We start from the raw sequence: 17,915 nt of genomic DNA, 5'->3' as shown, positions 1-17,915 counted from the left end.
CTTCTGTAATTGGTTGCGTCCAGTATCGGATAACTCGGTGGTTTTTGAGAGGTAGCCACCTATTGGATGTTTCCTGAACTTTCCCACGAGTCGCTGGCAAATTAAAAGGGTATTTGAAGAAAGAGAGTAATGTGGAGGAAGGGAAGCGGATAATTAAGGTAGTTTTTGCAACCAGTTCTCACTGGACATCGTTCATTACTCTCGCGTTGTCCACCCACCACTGACGCATGTACAAACTGTCACAGAATGTGCGTCCACTTGAATCTCCTGCCAGAGCATCAGCTGGCTTACGTAACACCCCCCCCCCCCTCCTCCACACTCCCTTGTATATCTCTTTCGTTTTAATCATCACAGAGTCTACCATACGCGATATAAATACAAAGAAATCATATCACATCATTCTCCATACAATTCTTACATCTCTCATATCTTAGAGAACACCAAAAACTTACATTGAATCGAAGATATCGTCGACTAACGAATGTATTAATATTTTACCACTTTTTTTTACCGCCAAGTCCGTTCAATCTCGTTTGCCCAAGGAGACGGCTATCCTGCACTCTCAATGTCACATTTCTAATCGATCGCAGTCGCGGTGCAAGTTAGTCGGTGCTCTCGGCTAATTATAAATTGAACTCACACGACCTTTGGACATGGAAGAAAAACGTTTGAAACGCGCTTGGGACAAGCGTTAACTATGCATAACCGTCTGGACAGATTTTCTGTCGAAATTCGTCGAGCGCTAGTCGAATCTTGAGAAGCATGATTAATATTTTGTTTTGGTAGGCTGAGGGGCGTTCGATTCTAGCGATCGGGGCAGCGTCGAGTGTTCTTAGTAGCGCGAATGAATGTTGTTGAGGTTATGTTTACAATTAGTTGGAGGAAAAGGCGAACGAACGGGGGAAAAAGTGAAGAATAAAAGGGGGGATGAAACTGGATGAAACGTTGAAACGGAGGAGAGTGGGAGATTGAGTTGTCGACGGAGAGGGGGCGGTAGTAGTCAAGGGAAAAGAAAGTGGAGGTTGAAGGAGCTCGATGGGTGGAAGAAGGAGGAGGAGTGGGGGGCAGTCAGAGACAGGGAGAAGCGCGTCAGTGCGCAGAAGCGGAATTGAGGCTATTCTATGCAAGAAAGAGGGTGGCCAGTGGGAGGGTGGTAGCAAACTGACGACGGTTCAGGGTGTAGGGGAATTGGCTTGGCTTGCTTACGTGCTGCTTCGGCCGGAAAGACCCGATGCAAAATCGTTTTTCACCGCACAGTCGCGGCTCGCCGGGGAAAATCGAAGGCTCGGCCAGCGCTCTCTGTAGTCCCGCGAGCGTCCTCAGCCAACTTACTTCCGGTTATCCACCATTCCTCCGCATACCGCCACTCGGACAGTCGACAACGCCGCATGCTCCCTCCACAAACCATATCCAAATAATAATACCTCTAACATTAGCATAGACTTCCGCTCCTGGAAACTTCCACATCTCACGCAGAATCGCTGTCCTCAACGACAAAGTGCATTTCTAACCTAACGTGTCATACTCCCATTTCCATTAACGGAAATCTTTAGAAAAGTGACGCCCAAACATTCTTCGTCCATACGAACTTGTGATATTTTGTTTTCCAAGAAACTTTTACGGAAAACACTAGTGTCTGTTACAGTTATTCTTCTTTTTTTTCAATTATTATTATTTTTCAAAACAATTATATTTTATTAAAGAAGCAGTTTTTTAGGATCCATGATATTATGTATTGCAGTTTGTGCTAACGTGATGAGAATCGATGACTGCGGTTGAACATATCTTTTTTAATTGTTTTTAATATTTTTACGTGAATATGATGGATGACCGGCTTGAATATTTGCCTCAGCGATATTCACGAAGCTCGTCACGTGTGAAGTATGGTAACGAGGGGTCTTGAAAACTGATCTGTTTGGTTGTAACTTTTATCCTACCTCGTAGGTGGAAATGAGTAGGCAAGGTAGAGACGATATTTCATTCGATTCTAAGAAAATCGATGGATAATTTAAGATTGGATATCGAAAGAGGTGAGGTACTTTCTTAGTCTTTTGCTATAAATGCAAGCTTATGAAACGATGCTCTATTTCAGTGGAAAACCGAGTGCTTCGAATACTCGCCGGATCATTGATCCCTTGGAACGTGACCTCTCATGTTTCCCCTCTAACATTATTTACTCTCATGCATTGTCTTTCTTCCCCACGCTTTTTGAGTTTGGAGGACTTAGAGAGAATTCTAAGGAGACAATGAGGTAGAAATGTTAGAATTTATGGAAAATTTGTTTAAGGAAATGCGAGATTGATGAAAGTGCTTATTCGATCGACGAATGGAATTTGGTGAAACTCCTTGAGGGAGACTATAGAAATATCTGCAAGAATAAGGATTAGGACATCTGCTAATAACTAAATCTGTTGATTGGAGAAAGTAGTTGAAGAAAAACGTACTATTGCGCGCCAGCAATGTTGAAATTGGCAGTCGTGCACTGTAACGTTAATTGTGCAAGTTGCATTTGGAGGCCATAGACGAGCAAAGAGAGTCGATTAGAGAGCAGTTATGTCGAGAATGCATTTTACACAAGGGGAAAAAAGCTGTGTGAACAGCACGTGAGAGCTTCTGCCAAATTTCCTTCAACCACACATGTATATATAACCGATCCAATGTCACAATATACCTTATTACAATTTACATAACGACACGAGGAACGTTACACAACGAAACTGAAAAAAACCCAAAACTGTTCGTTCTACCCCGGATGATTTCACCAGATACATCCATCAACTGCCAATCACTTACCAGCCCACAGCTATAAATAAGTCTAAAAAAGTTAATAGTGCTTTTTTATCACCAACATCAACACGAGTAACTAATCGATCGCTAAACGATCCGGAATGAATCGTTACAAGACAACAAAGCATTATTTTCTCAAAGTTATTAGTATAGTTTAAGAAATCTCTTAAAAGAAAATAACTTCGAGTATACTCGCTTGTTTGAAACAATTTTTCTAACAATACCTGTCTCGAACTGTAATTGCAAAGTTTTTAATCGATACCCCCCCCCTTCCCCCTTATTCCTAAAACACTAGATCAGTCACGTTTCTGTAACGATCAGCCTATGTTGGCCGTGGGTAAACACACCGGCGCACGCGTAGTGCATCAATGCTGCAAAAACTGTCGAAGCTTGGTGGAAATGTTCAAGGACAAAAGCAGCTGCTTAATTCGCTACTGATAAATTATAGCTGGATGCAAATTATGGTAAATGTGTAAATTACAGTAGAGTTTTGACACTGCATAACACACTGACTTTACCGATCAATGAAGTAAATCTTATATATAAATATTAGTACACACACACATATGATACACTTGCATGTGTATACCAAACTTACCAGCGTTTAAGAACTTTAATCGGCTATACTTGGAATCTAGGCTAGACTCGCAACTAGAACTAAACTCGCGTTATTCTTTCCAACGTATGTTTTATCGCTCAAAGAAGTGGTAACTTTGAAAAATATTCCGCCAGCGGGTCAAAAAGTGCAAGGGTTAAACGAATGCTTAACGAGTCAGTATTTTTATAACTGCAAACGAGATTTTTTTTGTACTTAAATTTAATATATAATTTTGATTTATCTCGAATAGATTTTTGATACAAAATTGTAATTAAAATGGAAAAATTGATGAGATAAATAATTATACCTAATAATCGTTACTGGTTAATTAACGGGATTTCTATATACACTCCTTAATTATTTGTAAAACGAATTTTCAGTTGGCGGAAATAAGCATCGGCTCACTTATTTACGGTTTACCGTTTGCGTGCAGGTGCTCTCGTGCAATTAACGTTGGTTAGTGTTGGTAATGCAATTATTATTATGTGTCTAAATAGTATGCTCAATCGGTTTCACGTCTTTCAAAACTATTCGTTTACCAGGAATGTAGAGAATGAAGCAAGTTATATCCTGGAAAGAAAAAAAAATGCAATGTATATTTAAGAAACATTTAATTTTTTTTTATTTCTTCGAATTTTCTTAATTCCTTCAATAAAACAGTTTCCATCCTTTCATGTTTCTATTCGACAGCGAATTTTTTGATAAAAATCGCGGCAAAATTTATTTGAGAAAACAGATTATACTCAGTTACATCCACGAGAATAGAATTTATAATTAAAATGTGGGTTCATTGCGCTGAAAGGGCTGGGTACGTCAAACAGCTAATTTCGCGTAGCTAATAACGCCATTCACTAGACTCATTTTCATCGATTAAGTTGAACCCATTTAACCCACTCGCCAATAAAACTGTCCAATCATTGTTTCATCGCGTATCTCATTACGAAGCTTTCTGCAAATATAAAATTCCTCAAATTTTCCTTTCAAAATATAAAAAAAGTTTGTTCGTAATCAGGTTTCCTAGAAACCCACGAGGATCCTAATAACAATTTTGCAAACAAATTTTTCCTGATTAGAACGTCATAATTCCATTTATCAACCAGCGAATAATTATTATATAATAATACGAGTTATATAAAAATAAAAGAAATTATTTTTGAAACGAATAAAATATCGCAAGAACGTAGGTTTTTAAGGTACAAAAAATTTTCATTTTGCATGAATAATAGTGGGACGGTAAAATTCTCTCGAGTTAAAAAAATGGCTTAATTATAAATATAATATAATTAAAAGAGAAGAAATAATTGCCAATAAAATAAATGACCGAATAGTTTGAGAGATAGAAGGTAGCCCAGGTCGTTCTGAATGACCAAGTTTTGCGAGCATCATTGAACTGGTTGCGAGAGGAACGCTTGACCGTTAGCTATTCTAATTCTAGCGCTATTCTAGTCCTCGCGAGACAGCCAATCGTATTTCTCTCTTCTCTAAAGCGTATCTTCTCGGACTTGTTACGCTCCTGTCTCTCTCCTCGCTCCTCTCTCCCTCTCCTGACAAGCACAGTCGAATCTCGAACGTCCGACGTGACGGATTTGTTGGAAAAAAAAATTCAGCAAATCTCGTCCCAACACCAATACACTCAAACACCGATTACTCTCATCTTGTAGCTCTTTTTCTCTTCTTCTTCTCTCTCTCTCTCTCTCGAAATTTCACCAAAATTATTCGCAACTTTGCAAAGATCGAAAAAGCACGTTTTCCCTCCAATCGCAAAAACATCGCTTGTGCAGTGATTTCAACGAAAACCAAATATACGAGAAATTGAAATTTCTAGCAGTTCTCAAGTTTTCGTAATTAGTCGGTTGGGTTCTTTTGGGTTAAAAGTGTGATTCTGAAGAGTTTTGGGTGATTTGAATATATATAGTTTAGGTGGAGAAGGGATTTGGTGCTTAGGATAGTTAAGAGGATCGAACGTTGCAGATCGGAGGAAGAAAAAGGATCGTTGGACGGCGTGAAGTAGAGGGATGCAGTGGAGAAGACAGCGGAGGGTCCACCACGTGATTGGATCCTCGAATCACGTGCTCCTTTTAGTGAGGTACCAAGACGGTACGAGATTTCGAACGGCTGAAATATTCAACTCGCACGCATATAAAGTAGCACCTATATAGCTAATATTTCTTTCGAGTAGCCTCGATAATCGCATAAAAATCAAAACTCTTCCTCTTTTGTACACCGCGAGATTCAGACCATTGATAGATTTCATAAAAATTCAAATAGAATGTAGCACAGTGATCTGTGTAATTAATTATAATTTAACAAAACTAGGTGTGGTCCTGATTCTTTTAATTGCATCTAATTAATGATTTAAGGACAACAAAATTATGCCAATAATGTAGATGATTTTTATCGATATACTACATTCGTGATTTTTTAAATTTAATTTTGGTGATTCATAGTATATGGTACAATAGAGATAAATAATTAGAGAAATAAATATATACAAGGATCAACGGAGTAAAAGAAGAATTTTAATTTTGCAGCTCCACCCGGGGAAGAGGACGACGAGGAGAAATTGTGCAACGGATTCGGCAAAGGTCAGGATCGTAGCTCGAGCGGTACTTATGGATACGACAGAAATGGCCAGGGAGGATTTAAGCCGAGGCGCTCATCGGCTAGGACCACCGCAGCCAACAGCAATGGTACCGGAAGTGGCAGTGGTACCGGAAGTTCAAGGTCACGCCGCGAGGACGGATCGGATTCGCTATCACAGCCGAAAATCATGTTCAACGAGGAAGAATACACGAGGATCACCACCCCCAGACAGGACATGCTCTTCAAGAAGGGTTACCTGTCGCGTAAGAAGCCCTGGACCAGTAATGCAAGCACCAGTGCAACCCCATCCACCACTGAGAGCCAATCCGCTTCGCACTCCACCGCAGGTAGAGGTATAGGTAGAAGCGCATCGCATTTCATCGATAATCCCTTTAGCCCCTCCAACCTCACACACTAGCTCTTGTCCCTCGTCGCCTCTTTTCTTGCTTTACTTCTTTAATCTTGTACTCGTGCACCACCAGCAATAACCACTGACCTGTACTCCTTTTTCTTGTTTTGCTTCTTCAACATGTCACTCTGTATTCAGGGTGTACCAAGGCATCGATGTAAGGATTCACTTATGTATTGTAGAAAGTATAAAAAATGTCACTATACTTACAGGAACTTTTTCAAGTCACTCAGTTTTTTATTCTAACAAGTTTTGAGCAAATAATGTAATATTGTAGTTTTGGAGATGAGTTGGATTTTACGTTCTATTTTGATCTGCTTACAGTGGTACACCCTGTATAGTTGCACCCCTTCCACGTTTCCTTCTTATTGCTTCTCCACCACACCTCTCTCAACTTTTTGTTCCTCTCTCTGATTGCTACCCAAACGTACAATTTTCTCCAATCACTCCTCTCTGCTCTATAATCATTCCTATTCAATTTTATTTGGATTGGTGGTTACAGGGACCCTATCACACCTGATTATCCAGGCTCTTTTACTTATTCCTTTCCTATTGTAACTCATTAATTATTTATCGAATTAATCATTCTTGAGACCTCTAAACATTAAAAGCTTTTTGATTGAACAAAGTGTCGTCCGTTGATACCATGCACAGTAAAAGATTAAGATTAACCAAGTTGACGTTTGCAGATGGCAGCGAAACCACGGAAGACCAACAACTGCTGGACAGGGATAGTCGAAGTGGAGAATTCCTTTCCTCGGCGCCTGAGACGCTTGGAGCACAAATTAGCTATGGAACGTTTTACGATCATTCGAGTGGATATTACTACGAATATCCGGTTATGTTAGTGGGTCCTGCACCGATTCCAGCTCAGATGGAACCTGGAGTTTTGGCCGCTATGCCTTGTACCTCGCTACCTTTGAGGCCTATCGAGTGGGTCAACCCTGCCTTCGTGCCTAAACTATCCGGCCAATCCTATTGTCTCATGGACTATCAGGTACCATCTGCTCGATTAGGAATGAGCCTAGGAGTAAAATTGTAGATACTTTTGTTTAGATTTAAAAAAATTTATACTTCTCTCTTTATCATGGAATTGACGATGCTGAAGCTAGCAGCTAGACTTAGCAGCCGATCAGGGACGAGTAGGCAATTGGCGCATGTGGGGCCCATATTAAAATCTAATGATAAATTTCTTCTTTAAAATTGAGAATACTGACGTCTATAGTTTTTGATAGATCAATTAGATTAAAATGCTCTTCTTTTGATTCCGTAAAAAGTAATTTTAATTATATTAATGCTACCCCTGCACCTATCTTCCTTGCAAGTCAACTGTCCACCAGACGGAAAATAGAATTTCAATAAAATTTGGTAGAAATATTCTTTTCTTGGAGAAGAATTAATGTGCAATTAGTTTTTTATGGAGCGGGAAGGGTAAACATTGTTTTCTTACTTTCAAACAAATCCCCTGCACGCACTTATGTGTGTTCAAATTCATCTGCGGGTCAAACGCAAAATAGGATTCGATTGAAATTTGGCAGAGATCTTCTACGCTTAGAGCAAAATTAATGTGCATTTAGTTTTTGAGGGAGCGAGAAGTTTAAACTCTTTTTTTACTTAAGAACAGCCATAACCACACAATTCTTAAGTAAAAAAAGAGTTTAAACTTCTCGCTCCTTCAAAAACTAAATACACATTAATTCTACCCTAAGTGTAGAAGATTTCTGCCAAATTTCAATCGTATCATACTTTGCGTCTGGTCAGCAGCTGAATTTAAAGGGAAGAATTGCGTGGCCGAGGCTGTTCTTAAGAAAAAAAAGTTTAAACTTCTCGCTCCCTCAAGAAATAAATGCACATTAATTCTACTATAAGTGTAGAAGGTTTCTGCCGAATTTCAATCGCTTCCTATTTTGCGTTTGGTCGGCAGATGAATTTGAACACACATAAGTGCGTGCAGGGGATTGTTTGGAAGTAAGAGAACAATGTTTACCCTTTCCGCTCCCTCAATAACTGAATGCACATTAATTCTTCTCCAAGAATAGAATATCTCTACCAAATTTTATTCAAATTCTATTTTGCGTCTCTGGTGGACACTTAACTTGCAAGGAAGTTAGGTGCAGGGGTAGCATTAATCTAATTAAAATTAATTTTTACAGAATCAAAAGAGGGGCATTTTAATCTTATTGACCTATCAAAAACTATAGATATTAGTATTTTGAATTTTAAAGGAGAAATTTAACATTAGATTTTAATATGGGCCCCACATGCACCCACTGTCTATTCGTCCCTGATCAGCTGCTAAGTCTAGCTGCTAGCTTCAGCATCGTATGGAATTGATAACTTATCAAGAACAACTTTTTCGTAGTCTGGCCAAAGTACGGAATGCACGCCGTTGACGGGCGAGCAGGGATGTACGACACTGCCAGCTGAAACTGGCAATAACAGTTGGAACGAGAGTGGAACCGGAAGTGCAAGTTGCAGTGGTAGCGTAGCAGGGGAAGCCGAGGAACAGACGGAAGAATTGAACACCGAGGAAGTACCACTGGTGGAAGAGAGCTGTATTTACAATAATCCTTACGTCGAGCCTCCTATAATTCAGCAGGCTATGCCAATACCTCATGTGGTACCAGCTGGAGTACCTCAGCCATATATATATCCTGGCCACTACATGTTTGGACCTTCGCTGGTCAACATCAACGGTTGGTTATCATCCTTAAAACTCCCTTTCATTTGCGTTTCTTAACGACTCTTGAGTGATACACCAAGATCTCTGCATTATGGGAAATAATATTTGTTCAATTTTCCATATAATCACCCAGTTGATTAGAAATCTTCTATTATTAAGAATTGGTCCTGAGTTACCAATGTCCCAACTTGATACGAGAGAAACAATAATTCAGCATATATTGTTAAACCATTGTACGCAAGCCTTCATGATTCCCTGAGAAATTTCTCATCGATTATGGTTTTTGTACCGCTTGAACACGTGCGATACTGTCAAGTGCATTGATAGGGAAGTTATTTGAGATTGGTAGATTGATCGTATCAAGCGAAGCTTGTAAACTCATGCAGAGTTTTTACGGACATCGCTTAAGTGTTTCGACCCTGTTTTTTGACATCTTGCCCACTCGTTCGGCTGAATATTTAATTTCTCGCTTGTACTTTATCGCTACTTTTGCGGGCACATGGACGGAACAACGGACGAACATGCGAACAATGCAATCTGTGCAACTCGGAGCACGCAGAACAAATTACGAAGCTCGCGCTGGGGAGAGATCCGTGCGATGTACATTTTATTTTACTATTTTCAAAATTATCAGGAGATTGTCCAAAGGACACATTCAATTGTCATAAGAATTATATTTTATTCTTTTTGTAATAATTTATTGTATCACTGTCACAACTTGCTATTGATTGTAAACATCAAAATTAACTCGTTTAATTTACTGCAATTATTATTTAAAAAAAAATCATTATTTCATACTTCTAGTAGAATTGCAGTGTATTCTTTTAAAAGAGAATTATAAATTATTTAGAATTAAACTAAAGTATAAAAAAACGCGGATCGCCACTCTTCCCCCGTGATGCTGTAAGCTAGCGTAGAATACGTTTGAATTGCATTTGTTATCGATGTTAAACGAAAGAAGTTTCGGTAGGATGCGCGGCCAGAAGAAAGGGATTTACCCAGATTCACGACTGCTGTCCCGTCCATCGGCATCATTGCTGTTTTATTACCGCCGTGCCACTGCCCCATTCAAGGTAAAAGGTAATAATTCGCAAAGAGAGACTATAGGTACACTTTGCCTCAGCTGTGCGATCGTGAAACGAGCGTTTCGCTGCGAGATCTCGTAATCTTCATAGCGAGTCTAATTCTACCAGCTGAATTTAAAAATCAACAGAGTTTAATCAACCCTTGAACCAATCAGAATCGAAGATCAATACTTTCAACACTGTTCTCGATTTTTAAATCGAGTTAGTAGAATCAGCTCATGATAACTCAAAAGCTATTCATTGACTTAAGGTACTAGAGGAACTTGAGATAAGAAAGAATATTCCTGTTAGAAATTAATGTAACTCTCCAATTATAAAAGTATCAATTTGTTGCATACTACTCTTTACTTCTAAGTAAAAAAGAGCTTAAAAGGGGCTCGTGCAAAAAATTCATATCTCGTAAATCCTGAGTACACGATCCGGGAAATCATTCAGAGTTGTAATTCCAAAAAATATGCAATCAATTAAAATAGTCTGTACTTTTCCAATAAAGCTATGCATTGATTCGTTAAATATCTCTTGGAACTAAAACTCGAATGGTTTTTCTCGAATCGTGGACTCAAAGCTTTAGCTTTACAATTATAGAAATAAATAAATCTGCAATTTCAGTGAAAGAATCGTACACCCAGTATATATATATATATACTGTATCGATGACTGAACCATTTAAAAAACACTCAAAATACGAGAAAGAAAACCAATGAAACAAGCAGTGAATAAACTTGGGAAGAAATAACGAGTAATCTCTTAGTAGACGCGAATTTGACTCTTGTTCACAATCGTACCTGACGCTCCAGTGTTATCTATAAGCACGGTGTGTGCATCGCATATACGTATATGTCTAATTCAAAAAACGTCATCTCTCACAAACTCAATTTTATATACGCAATGCGTGCAATTCGCAATTTCGTTCTCACCGCATTCTCGTTTTCACGACGGCGAGGAGTGATCGTTTTATGCTGCTAGGGTTAAAAATGAGATAGAGGGGGGGGGGGGGATGAAAGTGCGTATCAAGCAAAATTCGCAGCGATACATTGTGAAGTAACGCTCGCGACGTTTGCTGTTCTCTCTCTCGAGAGGGAAAGAGAGTTATGTCGTAGCCGCGCTCGAGGACGCGATATTCGAAAGAGAAGAAAAGTTTGGCAAGGCTCGAGCATTCTATTGGTCATTCCAAGCGAGTAGGCTCGCGGCAAAAATAACTCTCTTCGATGACTTCGCACCGGATGATACCCTCCGAAGGTAAAACAGCGTCGAGCCAAGTTCACCCCTTGCCGTTGCGTGTTCTCCAACGCCACTCTCTGTATTCTTTTATCACTTTGCACCAGATCAATCAAGCTCTCTCTGCATCCTCATTGGACCATTTAAAGCATTTCAGCAATTCGCGCTCTTTTTCTCTCTTGGGCGTGTCTTAATCTTCGGCTTATCCTGAGATCGTCTTCTTTCATAATGTACCTGTTTCTTCTTCTACCGTCTTTCATCTTCTCTCTCTAGCCGTTTCCGCTCTTCCTCTCATCCTTATCCTCCTCCTACTTCTCCACTTTTATCTCTACATGATTTTGCAAACTGACGAATATTTTTTTTCCATCTCTCTCGCTCCCACGCAAAGGCGTTACGATACAGAGCGGACCCATGATGAGGAGCACCGATGCAGCTGCTGCCGAGGCATACGCCAAACGAAGAAAGAAGAAGAAAAGAAGAAAGCAGAGGAGACCTGCTATGGTTAGACCTTTCTAGCTCTTCGTTAATATTATTTTTTCTTTCTAGTCGAGTTATCATTGTTGTCTTTCATCAGCATTGTCCTATTACTAAATTGCTCTTGTAATTTTAGGGAAACACGGAAGATGAGGACGAGGAGGAAGGAGAGTACAGCTCCGAGTGCGAGAATGGATTACCACCGTCTTCCCGACTACCTTGGTCAGTAGAAATGACTTCCGGTAGCTCGACAACAACCGGAAATCGACCTTTGAACCCAGAAGTCCAAGAGTTTCAGCCTTGCAGCACGAACGTTGCTACCAGCACTTCCGAAGATGTTTCCAATGAAGAGAAAACGCCTAGTATCACGAATCACGAGTCTGATCGAAATTCCTGGTCCCCCGGCGTTTTGGACTCCGTCGAAAAATCGTTGCTCGTCCCCGAGAGCCGCAGCGACTGCTCAAATTCGATAGAGAAGATTGCGATGACGCTGGAGAACGAAATCGATTCAACTGCCTTATCAGAGGCGTTCCGGGACGCTGGCCAGACAGGGGAGTTGCGGAGGAGGAGCGATGAGGAGTCGCATAACGAAGAAAATGTGAGACTGAACGACTGCCCCGCTGAAGAAGAGGAGCCCGTGAACTCTACGAAAGAGACTTTAGATAGCACGGGTGACGCACACATCAGCGAGGGAATCACAGAGAACAGTGGTAGTTCCAAAAAAATCCTATCTTCTACGCAGAATAACGAAGAGATTAACGGTGGCGAGAACAACAATGGGATCGTCGACGAAGCGGAAGACTCGGTGGCGAACCGAGTGGACATTGTCGAGGAGGAGGATATAGAGGAGGAGGGAGGAAAGAAAAAGAAGAAGAAGAAGAATAGGAAACCCGACGTTGCACCATCACCAACAGTTTCATCACCCGACATTTCCGAGAAGGCGTGTCTCGGATCGTCGACTCCAAAGACTGATTTAGCGACCAAAGCAATCGGGAAGGGAGACGTTCAACGATTATCATTAAAATCCAGCTCGGCTGTTAAGAAAGCATCGGTAAGCTCCTCGCAGAGACGAAAGTATAGCGGTAAGACCTCCAAGTTGGTCCGTGAAGCGACACCTGGATTGGATCTGGACGAGTCCGTGGATACCAGAGCGAGGAAGGAGCCAATTACAGGCTCTAATGGCTCGGTATCGAACGGCGCCATACCAAACGGCAAGCCCACCAAGAAGGAGAACGAGCTACCGAATGGTCATCTCTCGCAGAGCAGCGATGACCTTGGCAAGACGAAGAGCGCCAATGATGCAGGAGATGGCTCCCTCGATGACTCCGGCTTCGAGAGTCAAACCGTAGGATCGCACTATCCCATAACCGAGGCTGTCACGGAGTGGCTGAGGAAGTCAAGTTCCCCTGAGATCTTCAAGACGTACGAGCCAAGCACGGAGAGCGAGACGGAGAACGATTACGATGAGGAAATCGAGGAGAGAATTCGAGTGGAAGCGAATAAAGAGCCGCCAAAAAACTTGCAAGGCAACCCCATGCCTGCACTATCTGCTAATGGCGGAGCGGACAATGTAGAGTTGTCAGGTTCCGTTGGCTGTAGCAAATTCGCAAGAGTCAATGATGTTGTGGTAGATGAGTCGGAGGATCATTGCGAGGCGTTGGCAAAGTCCAGAAAGAAACGAGGGGCGAAGGGTGCTAGGGGTAAGAAGGGGAGAAAGGTTGACGAGGAAAAAATAGTCTATTGCGACAAAGCTAGCAACTCGCTTCTTTCTCCCTCCGACTGTAAAGAGGATCGAGTGGAGGGTAACAGCTTGAAAAGGGAAATCGATGGGATTAAAGGGGGGGAGGAAGAGGGTATCGTGGACTTTTGCGAATTTGCACAGAAAGATAGAGATGTGGGCATGAGGGTTGCTTCAAGCTCTCGGATAAGCTCGAACAGAGCAAATGCAAGACGACGAACGAGAAGAATCGACGAGTCGAGGTTGCTGGTGGAGAACATCGATGTGAAGATGCGAGTTATTGGTATGGGTGGAGGGGATAACGAGGACGACGAGGGAATCGTGGAGGACACGATCTGCGTTAGAACCTTCGAGAAGGGAGAGATTGTTGTTTCTGTCGATGGAAAGCTTTTACCTGTCTCTGCTTTTCAGCCGTTTTCGAATACGAGCGATGACGTCACGGAGATCGCAAAAGACGTCAGAGGGAACGGTCCGGTCGAAGGGGAGGGGATCGAGGAGGCTGGCGAACCTGATTGTATGATAGTATCCCTGGAGAGCATAGAGGAGCCGGACGTTTTGGAATGCTGGGAAGCAGAAACAATCGAACCTGTGATAACTCCAAAGAGAATCCTACAGAGCCAAGGAATATTCTGTCGCGGTGAAGCTGAGGAGGACGATGTCTTGGAAGTGGACGCATCGAATTTGGCCCACGTGCAGAAGTACTATAGGTTGGCGCGTGAAATTACTCCGAGTATAGAGAAGGAACCGAGCATCGAAAAGGTTGAATCAAGAAGATCAGTGCCAAATTGTCGAGGAGGAGGAGAAATGGTAAACGGTTTTTGCCACGCGAATGCTTCGATGTCTGCTTTCGAAGAGATAGGAGAGGGGAAGTGCGGGGCTGAAGAGAGCTCCAGCGTACCGATCGACGAAGCTTTCGAGGCGTACGAAAGCTGCTACACCGGTAGTGGCTCTTACTTTCCGGAAGCCAAACTTCCCCACTCAGGACAGTTGTACAATCAGGACGGTGAAGGTCCGGTACCATGTAAAACTGTCTGCTGCAGCATTCAATAATCACACCTCTCAACACCTAGAAAATTTTGCGATATTCCACGATAAAAATCAAACGTTTGTTATTATAGATTTTCAAATCGGTACTCGTGTCAAGGCCGTCCTTTTCTAATTAACGTAAGCCTCTGACGTCTCACTTCCGCAATTTCAATATTATATCAATATTATTCGTGTGTTACATTGAATGCAAGCTCTATCCAATTCAATGTCCCATTCGCACCGTTGAGTCAAGTGCAAAGTACTCAAGGATCGTTTGTCAATCGCTGTTAAGATACTCGAAGGAGCAAGCGACATATAAAAAGTCAATACGTTATTATTCATTGTTTGTAAAAATAGTTTTAAGTATTCGCCAGCGATCACGTTTTAACGGGAATCCGGTAGATGGTTGCACGCTACTAAACAGAAACATGCACCGTATACTTTGTAAAAGCATTTTAAACTGTCGCACTTGGCCAGGGGAGAGAATTCGATTGACAGGCTCCCCCGCAGCGAGACAATTTTAAATGGGTTTACATATTTTTTAAATAAATACATGATAACATCGTCTTGCCTGGGAAGACCCGGTCGAGTGTAATGCGCAGGCAAAGTTATAGAGGGTGAACAAATGGCGCAAAGTTTAAAATAATTGGATGAAGATTATGATGAACGAGTTTAAACATGTTGAGACAGATAATGTCACGTTGTTACTTTTATTTCTCTTGCTGTTGTATTTTATAAGCATAAACTGCGTTATAAGCTGCATCGAAGCGACTGCAGCATATTTTTTACGATTCCAGTTTCAATTGGGTGTTCTTAAGGCGTGAATTGTAATGTTCCACGTACCACGTTAGATGGCCTTTGCTTAAGAAGATTTTTGACGTTGCTCACGTCGCTTATAGAATATAGAAACCACCGATGGTAGCCGTACACTACTTATCACGTATTCGATTTTAAATCCGTGCGATCACGAGAAATGATTTCACGATAAACATTCGATAATAATCAACGAGAAGTTTAGCTAGCAATGCATGATATTAATACCAAGCGCGCGAGATTTTGTTAAAAGCTGCAAAACGTAAAAGAAAGCTATAGTTGAGAGTAAAGCGATAATAAAGTAAAAATAATTAGCACTTTAGCTATTATGCAATAAAGTATGATAAAGATGCAGTTTATGGGGAATTAGCTCATGTTAAATTGATTTTATTGTGTAAAAGGATGAGAATATTAATTTGTTATAAACAGGGTAGCCGCATTGAGAATGTAGAGCGTTTAGCCGTTGAGAAAGAGTGAGAGTGAGAGTGAGAGAGAGAGAGAGAGAACGATAGAGAGCGAAAGGAAGTAAGACACATTGGCTTATTTACCCGGTAACGTGTGTGATGCTATACACGCATATAATAATATATAAAATATTATACAATAAATGCACCTGTTATAAAATAGTACACGCTTCAGTTTATGAGAGTATTTCGAGAGTAGCGTTGGTACTTGAAAGGTTGTGTATAAACCTTAGGTCGGTTGATATAAGACGTGGTTCGTGAAAATCATATGTATATCTCATATCATAATACGCGAGACATACCTCAGTGCAAATTGTAAATAAATGAATTACGATCGTTCAAGCATTTCTCATAATGATCTTAATCCAGGAATGGTACGTTGACACTACGTATATACATACATACATTAATTGATCATTCGGCTGTACTGTTCAATCGATTAGGGATTTAAAAGAGAAACGACAAAATATAAACGGGATAATACGAAAAGTTCTGAAAATGAAAAACAAGAGAAAAATGAGAGACGTTGAAAGCTGGAAAATTGGATGGGAGAATTGAATGATTCGCGCACCTACTCAGAGATTAATCAAGTATTGCCATAAAGTCGACGTAGGCTCTCCAATGTAAACACGGAGTTCCGATAAACACTTCACAGCGAAAGGTTATATTTGTGATTGTTTTCCGAATGAACACGTATACATAAGTAGTATACACCCGTGGTATTTCGTCGACGACTAAAGTACATTATGAAATACAAAAACCAAATGATATAAGTAAAATAAATCGCTAAACTAAATGCGCGTTGCATAAATTGTGTGCCTTATTCTGTGGCGGCCATTTTTGTAACCTGTTCTGAGCAAACCAGCTTGTTTTGCCTGAAGGAAGGAGAGGTTTGGGGATTGTGCAAAGGACCGATTAAGATTTATTAAAAATTGACAGAAAAACTAAAAGACAGGAGAATCATTCAGTTGACACCGCAATGATAATTTCAATCCGGACATACGTATTGATGTGAACTCATTGATTCCTTTCATTATAATTACTAACCATTTATAAGATGTATACAGCTGACGTGCATACATTCATTAATACATAGCCATTAATGTTAGATCTTACACGAATCATGGTACTGTACAATTTATCTTTCAGTTCAATTAAAATTAACGTGTAAGAATAACTGTACTTGAATTTTGTTGTGTTTTTGCTTAAGAAATATGAATAAAATGTTTCAATTAATTATCGCTGGTAGCATTATCATTCAAATCTATTACCTTAATTAGTTTGAAAATAATGGGTATGATCTTCAAAGGGAGCTACTGTTAAAAGAAAGTATACCAATAGGTTATTCCGAGGGCGATTCTTTCCAATGGGATAATCTTTACAAAATACATAATGATGCTTGAGGAAATAAGTGGGATCCCATCCGATCTGGATGCATTGTAGACGTAAATGATTTTAAAACCTTTTTTTTATATTACAAAACTTAGAAATAATTAATCAAAATGTGTATTTAGTTTATTACATACACTGTAAAAAAAAATTATGTAATCTTACACAGAAAATAGGGGGTTATACTTTTTGACCCTCTATTCTCTGTGTGATTTTACGGGAAAGAGTACATTTTCCGATTCAATGTAAGTATACAAATTTAAGGTGTAAATTTCCAAATACTGTTGGGATATTACATTTTAATTGTGTAATATAAACCGTCGTAATAGAACTTTTACCTCAATTAAGAATACTATATATATACATTGTATATCTAGAGTATATATGTACATTAAAAGATTTAAATATTTGTAAACGTAAATCCCTCCAAAAAACACTTTCGTGTACTGTAAATATTTACTTCAAGAATCTGCTCCAAATACTAGCAACTTTAAGAAGCAATTCTATGTCTTTTCAGAAATTTTAGGCGCAAAATATTTTCTGTTTAAATCCATCTATTTGCGTGAATGTTCACTTTTGAAATTGAAACAAATTAAAAATGATTTACGATTTTCCATGAATGATTCCACTTTGGTAACTCTTACGAGA

At 40.2% G+C, this 17,915-nt stretch overlaps 1 protein-coding gene across 5 annotated transcripts in view; it reads left to right on the top strand.

The window, feature by feature from the left end:
* Positions 1-17,118, top strand: part of LOC136772666 (uro-adherence factor A-like) — a 30,745-nt gene extending 13,627 nt beyond the window's left edge. The window contains exons 1-9 of one of the 5 annotated variants that reach the window (XM_066725783.1): positions 1,334-1,881; positions 1,945-2,030; positions 2,093-2,251; positions 5,357-5,482; positions 5,917-6,321; positions 7,067-7,374; positions 8,740-9,073; positions 11,752-11,864; positions 11,974-17,118. In XM_066725783.1, coding sequence (XP_066581880.1) covers positions 5,401-5,482; positions 5,917-6,321; positions 7,067-7,374; positions 8,740-9,073; positions 11,752-11,864; positions 11,974-14,625 — 3,894 coding nt within the window. In that variant the 5' untranslated portion in view covers positions 1,334-1,881; positions 1,945-2,030; positions 2,093-2,251; positions 5,357-5,400 and the 3' untranslated portion in view covers positions 14,626-17,118. Of the gene's footprint in view, positions 1-1,333; positions 2,031-2,092; positions 2,252-5,356; positions 5,483-5,916; positions 6,322-7,066; positions 7,375-8,739; positions 9,074-11,751; positions 11,865-11,973 lie in introns of those variants that run through there. The other 4 variants (XM_066725785.1, XM_066725782.1, XM_066725784.1 and 1 more) reach the window with 4 other exon arrangements.
* Positions 17,119-17,915: the final 797 nt, after the last annotated feature.

This window comes from Prorops nasuta, unplaced genomic scaffold (genome assembly GCF_024137725.1).
Source record: "Prorops nasuta isolate Cenicafe-Biocafe unplaced genomic scaffold, Cenicafe_Pnas_1.2 PNAS00004, whole genome shotgun sequence".
In the NCBI taxonomy this organism is placed as follows: domain Eukaryota; kingdom Metazoa; phylum Arthropoda; class Insecta; order Hymenoptera; family Bethylidae; genus Prorops; species Prorops nasuta.
This window is presented reverse-complemented; position numbering and strand designations above follow the sequence as displayed.